We start from the raw sequence: 10,008 nt of genomic DNA on the forward strand, positions 1-10,008 counted from the left end.
TTTGATCTTGCACTGCTGTAAAACTGGTATTAGGCATAGTGTGATTGCTGTTGCATCATTTTCTTGTAAGATGTGAAGAATGGCATTATTGTTGAAAAGAGTCCCAATGGTGGACGTGTTCCTCTGTTATGACAAATGATAAATAAGAATGGAGAATTGACAAGTTTTGGACCAAATTACAGCTAAAAGATTTCACGGATTACACACACAACATAGAGTTGATTGAGACAGAGAAGAGATACATAAAAGAAAAAGGAAAAAAGCCCTCAGAATTGAATTAATAGATAAGCCTCTACATTTCAACTCCTCTTGACAGGGTCGAAATTGGCGACACCAATAACGGCACCGACAATGGCACCAAGCACCACACCACCTGCAACAATGCTAAGCAAGAAGTTCTTAAGAGATGGGGAGACGCCGGGACCTGCAGCCTCAGCAACCTCTGGGATAACCATGGAAGCAGTGAGAGCAGCAGCTGTCAATCCAGTTGCAAACTTCTCCTTGAAGGATCCGGCATTGATCTGCAGCCGTGCGTTGGGCTTGTGGGCTACTACTGCTTTTGATGGTTTGACAGGTAATGGCTTGAAGAAAGCTTCAGAGCTTGGCAACCGCTTTTGGATTGTACGAGTTGAAGGCATGGCCATAGAAACAGCTGAGGTTGAAGCCATTTTTGTTCTCTCTTCTCTGTGTTTCTCTGAGTAAGGAAAAGCTTGGATGCTATGAAATTGTGCTTGTGTATTAGAGATTGGGGTGTTTTTGAGAGGAGAGAAATGGGGGTGATGAGAGGTGGGGAATTGAGATATCTGCTGTCCTATGTGGCAGCTTCTCCATTAAGAATTGGTGGATAAGGTTATCTCAATGGTCCAATCAACGTCAGTTTTGAAATTTGGTGAAGGGCCTCCTTCATTCTTCTGATTCTCTCAATTGGGCTCAAGAGGCATTTATTTTGGGCCACAACTCCTCCCAACTGTTGATAAGTTACAATTACTTGTTTGTTAGAATTACTTTTGTTAAACCCCTCTTGTACTGCAACTCAACAAACTAATGAGTTACGGAACATGGGAGCAAAAGAAGAGAAAAGTTGCTATCAGGATTTTCAGTTTGTGATTCTAAAAGGAAACACAAAAATTAAGATTCCATCTAAGAGTGTTTAGGAACATTTCTTTATTTTTTAAACCAAAAAAAAAAACAATGATGAAATGAGAAAACAGGAGAATTGAGTAAAAACTTCATATTCTCTAAAACAAACTGATTCACGATAACACATTCACTCAAAAAGAAAAAATAAAAAATAAAAAACTTGAGTTGAACTCAGCTCATCGAGAGGCCAGCAAACCAGAAGTGATCAAGCTACCTCTTCTTCTTCTTATTTTTGAAATTGATCTTGAATCATTTAAAATTTGAAACTATACTCCCAGCTCAAGCTACTGAAATTTCCTTATTATCTCCTATGTCTATCTGCACATCCAGTGGAACTAAACATTAGAAATCTGATATGGACATTTAGTTCGTAAAAAAATTATATAACCACTATAGCCGAAAAGTCTCCTTTCTTTTTTTTTTTTTCCTTTTTCTTCTGGTCCACACTTACAGAAAATTAGTATCAGTGGGAAATTCACTGCATTCATGATTAGAAACACAGTTCAAAATGCAGTACATTGCTTGTTGTGCAATTGAACTAAACATACTTGCAAGATGTGAGGAGAAGAAGAAGCTTGCAGTCAGAAGAATACGATCAATGAGGTGGAAATGCTGGAGATGGTGGCCCGACATAACTGAGGTCAACTTTCTGGGGCAGAAGCTGATACATAATATTGAGATCTTCAAAAATATTCTTTAGTTGCAAGACCAACTCAGATCTCCTGCTAATCTTATCTCCATAATTCTGAAAGTTTATGGTATGAGTAAAAAAGACAGCCATTTTCATCTTATTCACATTCTCAATCTCCTTAACTATCACAAGATGGCCAGGACGCCAGTACTCAGGTTTGCCTTCTATGTACCTGTTGTTGCAAAGTGAAGATAATTAGATGATAGTTTTGGAAATAGAAAGTACATTGCTGTATACAGTGCAAGTAGATGAACTGTATGACCACCTAGCATTTAGAATACACAAAGTTCAGGAACTTTGATCATCACATTAAGAAAGCATCAAAGCATAATGGAGAAATTGCATTAGTAGAAGAAAGATTGATTGATAAGAGATGACATACGATTTTAATCTATCTTTCAGCTCTCCAATTTGATCCATTGAGGTGGAAATATGAACAGAAAACTCCACAGCATCACACATTTCTGGACTCCTGTAAAAGTTGCTGATCGGTTTGGTAGCTAGAACTGCATTTGGATAGAATATTTTCTCATTGTCGAATCTTAAAAACACCGTTGTCAGAATGTTCACCTCTTCAACAACCATCTGTGAGATATCAGACGTTAGTCAAGCTGACGATAACTATAGAATCAAAGTTCACAAGCCATTTCAGGCTTAAGGGAATCACCTGTACTCCATCAATGACACAACGATCACCTACGTCAAATGGATGCATCACAAATACAAATATGATGGCCTCGAACATAGTTTTGGCCATGTTGCCAAACATGAATGCTATGAGTAAAAGCTGTGAGGAGATGAAAAGGAGGACTCCAGTTGTCAAAAGTCCCATTAGGAATAACGTTGCAATAATACTCACAACAATCACAACCACTATACCAAGCCTGTTTAGCTCCTCTATGGCTGTTTTGCTATCACTCAAAGAAAATGCCAACGATTTGCGATCAAGATAAACATTCACCTGCAAACATTTAAGTTAAAATGATTTGCGTTAAAGAAAGTCAAATTGGTTTCAAGTTATAAAATCTAATGTTGTTTTAACCTTCAACAGTGCTTGACATCATAGCTTCCAAAAAGATCTAAAAATGTTTTAAAGAAATATTTTTTGTTTGTTATTTGGATCCAAGACAATACACATTTATCCTGAATAATGAGTTGAACACATGTAGATATGCAATATATACACATTCTAACAGCCATTCAATGTTGTACAGGAGGGAAATGGTACCCAGACGAAAAAGTATTGAAAGTTGTTAAATCTCATTTCATTATACATCAAAACACTATAATATAAAAGCAATTTAGTTGTGGAGCTTACCAGCCAATTCTTCAAAGCCTTTCTCTTTATCTTTTTAGATTCTTCTGCACCTTCAAATAATTGAAACACACGGTCCACTTTTTCCTTTTCCATGAACAGTAAAAGATCATCCTCTTCGATGTACCTAATTCATTAAACAGAAAATCAATTAAAAAGAAATACTAGAGTTATCAAATGCAGGGAGACTTCTGTTGAAATTAGATATCCTCACCTGCTGTCAGGCTTAGCCACATTTCTGAAAATCCGGTAAGCAGCTGCCTTAGCTTCCCGCTCGCTGTTAATTTTCTCGTCCTTTTGGTCTTCCTCCTCAGCATGAACATAGTCCAGAGAGTGTGATAAAGTATACAGCCCTGAACCACTTACGATATCAACCAAGCCTTTCATATCCCAAGCAGAAATTTTTTGTTGATTTGATTTGTTGAGCTTTTCTACATCAACCATTTCCTGTTTTTTTGTCTTGTCGTTCCTGAAACTTAATTGACTATTTGTTCTCCCAAGTTGTGGTCCCATCTGCATCAATGGAGGTCCTGAAAGAGTCTGAACAACATAGTGATGGAAAATCGAATCTTGAATCCGATCGAAGAATCTAGTAACGTGAAAGGAAGCAGCCAGTGTCTTTACCAAAAGAGATTTAAGCAGCCATAGAGCCGCCCCAATAAGGAAAGCAGCAAGAGCCCTTGTAATATAACTTAGAATACGTTTTGTTCGCCTTGATCTGGCTACTCCATGGTTAAACAGCAATCCCCAAGCTAAGAGAATAAGACCAAACCAAAGAAAAACTCGGAAACTCTTTTTCACCCCATAAACAAAATATAGAACCTTCTTTCTAAGCATGAAGTTTCTTTCAATGGAGAAAACCAGAATTTTCACAAACCACTCAGTTACCAATTGCCCACAAACTATCACCTCCAGTAAAATACACCATCTCCATAATGCTAGACTCCAGATGGAGGTGTTTTCCAATTTGTCAACAGTTAAACTCGCAACCAAAATTCCAATCAGACATAAGAATACAGTCCATTCAAGTAACACACTCACTCTCCGCCTCTTACGTGTCTTCTTTTTACTCACCTCAAGAACTGCAGTCTTGTAAACCTCGTCGTCATCTTCCTCCTCCTCTTGACCCGTCGAATCTTTTGAAACGGAATCAGTCCTGTTCACCGGCGAACCGGGAGCAGGTGAGCTGGACTTTTTTGCCTGTACTGGCTCAGAAAATCTTGATTTGGGCTTTGGCATTGAAGAGGAGGAAAGCGAATTTTGTCGTGATATGGGCTGAGTTGGGATCTTGGGCGGCTTACCTGGAGTCCTTGGAGTCATAGCGTTTGGTCATTGACATTCCCTTTTGGGGAAGATCCAACTTGGGTAGTATTATTTGACGCGGAATAAGATTTACTTTGTCCATCGGTTTCTTCGGGGATCGAAATCTGGAGTAGGACATCGTTTGTTCCTTTCTTCTCCGCCATGCCTTTCACTGTTTCCATTATGTGAAGCTTTACTCTCACAGTTGAGACCTAATCGCCTTTTATCACAGTTCCCGGTAAACAAACAGGTTTATTCCTGGGAGAAAGAAGCACAGCTTGGGTCAAAGTGCAGAAAATAGCTTTCAATGTCGAACGGGTACTTCCAAGAACAGAGGAGGTATATACATAGAAAAGACATATCCTACCATTACCAGATAAGAGGCCTCCATGGGAAACACCAAATGAAAAAAGACACTAAAAACGAAAATGAGACAGTGGGAATTTAATAAATAAAGACCTAATTGACGAAGGAAAGAGATGGTTCATGTTACAGAGGCATTGGGTTCCCGCGAAAGTTCGTTGTAATATATAAATTTAAATTGGAAGGGTGACCACTTGGAAGTAAGTGTGCTGCATAATCATGATTGCGATTGTGGTTAGCTAATAATTCTGCTCTACGTGAAGTCTGAGTCGTTTAATCATCCATTAATTATTAGCACGTTTTGATCATAAAAATTTAAGATATAATTTAATTATACATCAAATCTATGTGTATATATATACATATATTTATGTTTATAAAATTTTCATAATAAAAAGAATGCAACACACATAACTTTCTAGTGTAAACCGAGACGTCAAAGCCCATTAGTTGTGGAATCTACAAATTATTTAATTCATTATTTTAATGGGTGGACTAAAACAACAATTTTGTTTACTATTACTATTTTTTCATCATTAAAAAATTGCAATTTATTTTCTATCATACATGCTCATGTTATTTTTGTTATTCATACTCTAATTTATTTTATAATTTTACAATTTATCTTTTGCAAATAAAAATATTTTAATGTCTAACTATTTACTAGACTCAAATATATATTAAAAGACCCAGGAAACAAAAATCTGAATCCAATCTCAAATGACTAGAAAGAATTTCACCTAATATATATACTAACAATGATTAAGTAAAAAAAATACTCTTTTAAGTTTTTTAAAAATTCTATAAAAATTCTACTCATCCAAAAAAGAAAAAATTTTAGGCTTAAGATTCACAAATTGGTTTAACCAATTTGGCATCACATCACAATATTATATGCCCCATTTGCATATATGGACAAAAACTTAAATTTGTGTTTTCTTTTAGGGGAAAAAACCCTAAATTTGAGTTAGCTTAACTACAAAAATTTTAAGTTCTACAAATAAAAAACATTATGTACATAAATACGTATATGTGTGATGGCCCAATACCATTTTAGAAGGTATGAAGGCTTAGACACTATTTTTAACTAATAGAACTAATACATATATATTAATATATATTACTTATAACGGAGTAATTATAATTAAAATGCATAAGTTATTATTTTATAAAAATTAATTATAAGAATATCTTAATTTCACTTTTCTTTACATCACAAAATTAAACAAAAAGGGTTAAAAGGTTTTCTTTAGTATCTTTTATGATCATGAAACTGTTTCTATTCTTTTCTAATTTGATATGGAAGTATAAATTCAGTGAACTTCACGAGCTTAATAAGAAAGTGCAAAAATCAATACAGAAATATACAAATATACATTTACACCAAGTATATAAAATAAAATACACTTTTAATTTTCAAGAAATATAAAACAAACATCATAATGAAATTCTTCTAGATCTTAATCCCTCTACTCTAAAACCTATCTACCTTGCTATTTCCTAAGTCTTATTTATATTATGATTCCTCTTTTTTTTTTTTCATATCTATTATTAATCTCCTCACTGTCTTCTCTTTCTATCCACATTTATTATAGAACTTACTTCTTATTTATAACACATTTCTATCTAAAGTCTTAATTATCAAAATTTTACATATACACACGGATATGTCCATATACGGATTCTTATCGGATTCATATTCATACGTTTTACAAAGCAAAATTCTTACCCATCTTATCCATATACACACACATTCACATCATTTGAACTTTATATTCTCAAATGCTTAATCTTTCAAAGCTTATTTAAGATTTTCATCATGTGATACCATTTATATCGTTATCAAGGAGAGACGAAAAAAATCTCATCACTATATAGATAGGCACACACACACAAATATCAAGTTTGTTAAAGCGGTGCATTTGTTAGGTGATCTGAAACAAATCACGTTTATATCTATTCACGTCTGAATCAGCTTTTATATTATCTATCCATAAACAGTGTTTACTGTGAAACTCATTGAATTTCAGCCAGACACACATACAAATATCTAGTTATAGCAGTGCATTTACTAGGTGATCCGAAACAAATCACACTTATACTTATCTAAGTCTGAATCAGGTTTCATATCATCTCTCCATAAGTAATGTTCACTATGAAACCTGCTGAGTTTTAGCTAAGCACACACACACACACACACACACTCATCTCCTTGATACAACTAAATGAGCTGGAGTTTTGATGTTTTATAAGCATTCTCGCTTTTTTTTTTTTATCTTTCTAAAGTTTTCCACCACTTATTTGTCCATGACCCACTTCTAAATCTATCTTAGTTTTTATTCAAACTTCTTCTTATTACTTTTAATTTTACTTATTAATTTCTTTAGTAATCTATCTAAATCTCATATATTCCTCATAAAATTTCTATTTTAAAATTTTCTTTGAAAACCTATATTTAAGCAGACGCATGACTTAGAGACAAATTTAATCCATACTGAAACCACATGCAGAGAATCCGAGATAATTATACAATTTTTTTTGAAGAAATTGTTAGAAACACTTAATAAATCAAGATTAAGTCTCAGAAATTGAAAGCGAACCCATTCTTATTGTTTTCCTAGGCTGAAAGTGTTGAAAATATATAAAATAAATGTAGATCTGAACATAATTCGACTAACATTTTCATTTCATAAATTGTTGATAAAAAATCCAACAGACAGAGATTCCATAAATTGATAAATCCTCATGAATTTGGTTCCTAATCGAGTTCCTTGCGCCTGAAGAGGAAATTTTCCTTCCGTTAGTGTTAGGCTCTTAAAATCACCACATACATACATCAATGAATTTAGTCAAAACTAAAACGAGATTAAAACTAAAAGATAAGTTCCTAACGTCACGGATTTTGGTAAAAAATCTTACCGGCGGAAATTATTTTCGATTTTCGAAAGGTCCCCTCGGTTCACCGCATTGGGGTGTGTGGTTCGCCTTCTAGACTTGGTATGCGGGTCGGTGTCACTGTGACCTGAAACGACCTTGGGTTCTGGATTTTCTTCTTCTCTCTTCCTCTTCTGGTTCCCAATCTCCAACGACGGCTTACTCCTCTCCTTCTTTCTCTGTTTTTTTTTTTTTCCGATTTTTAGCTCTCATACGACAGTTCCCTTCTTCTTCTTCTTCGGTCTTCAGCACCTCCGCGACGCCTTCCTCCTCCAGCCACTCTCTCTCTCTTTCTCTCTCTCCCTCTCTCTCTCTCTCTCTCTCTCTCTCTCTCTCTCTCTACTCAAACTCCCTCTAATACCCACTTGTAAAAAAAATGAAAAAAAATGAAAAACAAGAAAAATAAGAAGAATAAGGGATCAACATGGAAATCGATCGAGAGGGAGGTAGAGATGTGCAGATTCTATCCGCTGCCACCTACAAAAAGTGAAGAAGAAATTTAAAAAAGAAAAGGGGAGAAATGTTGTGTGAGAGAGAGAGATTGGTGTGCTGTGTGCAATATGCGGTGACCAGATTTGTGCGGACGACGCATCAGAGAGGCTCGAATCTAGAAGACTAAAGAGAGAAGGTGTGGTAGTGTGATCGGAGAAGGAGCTTCGCGTCGGTTGGTCACGATTTTGCGGATCTTTGGCTCCTTCCGGCATGATTTCACTAGACCCGTGCCGGATCTGAATGTGCGACATGTTTTGCAGTGAGTTAGAATCAGTTCGCTACGGCGAGCAGCGGTTCTGGCGGCGGCGCGTGATGTTCCGACAACGACACGTGTTTAGGCACGTGGAGGGGCATGACGGCACGTGGAGGTGCTTGGCAGCACGTGTTAGGCATGTGGTGGTGCGTGGTGACCCTGGTGATGTGCGTGTGGTGGCACATGGCGACTCTAGCGACATGGGTCGCAAGTCCAAGGTAAAAATCGATTCACCTTTGTGTTATAATTATTTTTGAAAGAGTTTGTCATTTAATACACTTGTTTTGAAGAAAATATTCGAGTAGTAACTAGGTCATAGAGTGAACCATAAATCCGAATTAGTAAGAATTTTGACTTTTTTTTTTTTCGATTATAGGTAGATAAGAGATTGAGTTGATCTCTTCAGGGTTGTCATTTTTATAAAAAAATTGTTTTTCCTTTAATAAATTATTTATAGATATTATAAAGTATTTAAGTTTTCTAATATGTTTTTCTCGTAAATTCATGTGTACATATATTTAATTGTGTGGGTGCTACTATATCATATGTATACATGTAAGAATGTATAAGTATCATGTTTATAGAGATTATCCTTTAATTCCTAATGAGATAATATGGTACATATATCTTTAATTATTACTGCATATTGGTGTAAGTATTGATGTGTGTGCGTGTGCTATTATGTGAATGTAAGTTCTATGTGTGCGGGTGGGGGATTGTGTACCTAATTCGTATATTGATATGTTTGTTGTGGAAAATAATAGATTGTACTTATCTGTAAATGTGTTGTGAATAGGTATATAAATAAAATTTTAGGTGTATGTGTTTCTGTAAGTGTGTGTAGTAGAGTAAGAGAATAAAATAATAATAATAATAATTAAAAGACTTTGAAACCCATTTAACCGTTATTAGGGTTGTGTGCGTGCGTGTGGCCAAGTTGGCATGTGATGTGGATGAACCTTATTCGTGGATGCGGCCTCCATCAGACATGTTGAGAAGTCCATACATGATTGTTCTGTATTAAGGTGTACGTGGAATGTTATGGGATACCCAATGCGTGATCGTTCTGTGTTAGGATGCATTGGAGATGTGATATGTGATATTTGATTTATGTTATATGATATGTAACATATCCAAGTGGTAAAGAGAATCCGTTATGCTCTCATTGATTGTAACGGCATCGGAAATTAAAAGAAAATGTATAAATTTATTCGAAGTGCGAAAGCGAAATAAAATAAATTATGATTAACATCTCTTACACGATAACCAAAACGAATTAAACGTATGAAAGAATAAATTAACTAAAGAAAATACTATGAATGAATATTATAAGGAAAACTAATAAATTCTTATGTTTCTATTCGTCGTCTTCCTGCGGAACGGGTTTTGGAACCAAATCCTCCTGATCTGAAATGGTTACGTAAGGAATGAGTTACACTATCTCAGTAAAGACATCACACTATCTTACTGTCACAGAAGTAAACGTTGGTAGAAAACAAAAACGACCAATGGAGCATA

At 35.4% G+C, this 10,008-nt stretch overlaps 2 protein-coding genes and 1 long non-coding RNA gene across 4 annotated transcripts; 1 reads left to right on the forward strand and 2 right to left on the reverse strand.

Annotated features, from left to right (window-relative positions):
- Positions 1 to 156: 156 nt before the first annotated feature.
- On the reverse strand, positions 157 to 776 carry PSBX (photosystem II subunit X). The gene has a single exon (XM_022046301.2). The coding sequence runs from the start codon at positions 666 to 668 to the stop codon at positions 300 to 302; it is 369 nt and encodes a 122-aa protein (XP_021901993.1). The 5' UTR covers positions 669 to 776; the 3' UTR covers positions 157 to 299.
- Positions 777 to 1,116: 340 nt separating this feature from the next.
- On the reverse strand, positions 1,117 to 7,823 carry LOC110817665 (mechanosensitive ion channel protein 10-like). 2 transcript variants are annotated; one of them, XM_088206809.1, is made up of 8 exons: positions 7,731 to 7,823; positions 3,771 to 4,706; positions 3,361 to 3,686; positions 3,150 to 3,273; positions 2,499 to 2,792; positions 2,214 to 2,416; positions 1,689 to 2,003; positions 1,117 to 1,458 (listed from the first exon to the last, which is right to left on the reverse strand). In XM_088206809.1, exons 2-7 carry the CDS (start codon positions 4,464 to 4,466, stop codon positions 1,736 to 1,738), a joined length of 1,911 nt encoding a protein of 636 aa, XP_088062935.1. In that variant the 5' UTR covers positions 4,467 to 4,706; positions 7,731 to 7,823; the 3' UTR covers positions 1,117 to 1,458; positions 1,689 to 1,735. The 2 variants fall into 2 exon arrangements, with proteins under 2 accessions (XP_088062935.1, XP_021901987.2); XM_022046295.2 differs by having other exon boundaries at positions 3,361 to 4,706.
- Positions 7,824 to 8,569: 746 nt separating this feature from the next.
- On the forward strand, positions 8,570 to 9,739 carry LOC148252977 (uncharacterized). The gene is made up of 2 exons (XR_015813026.1): positions 8,570 to 8,708; positions 9,403 to 9,739. It is a non-coding gene; the product is annotated as an uncharacterized LOC148252977 (long non-coding RNA).
- Positions 9,740 to 10,008: the final 269 nt, after the last annotated feature.

This window comes from Carica papaya, chromosome 7, assembly GCF_054855325.1.
Source record: "Carica papaya isolate Zhongbai chromosome 7, ASM5485532v1, whole genome shotgun sequence".
In the NCBI taxonomy this organism is placed as follows: domain Eukaryota; kingdom Viridiplantae; phylum Streptophyta; class Magnoliopsida; order Brassicales; family Caricaceae; genus Carica; species Carica papaya.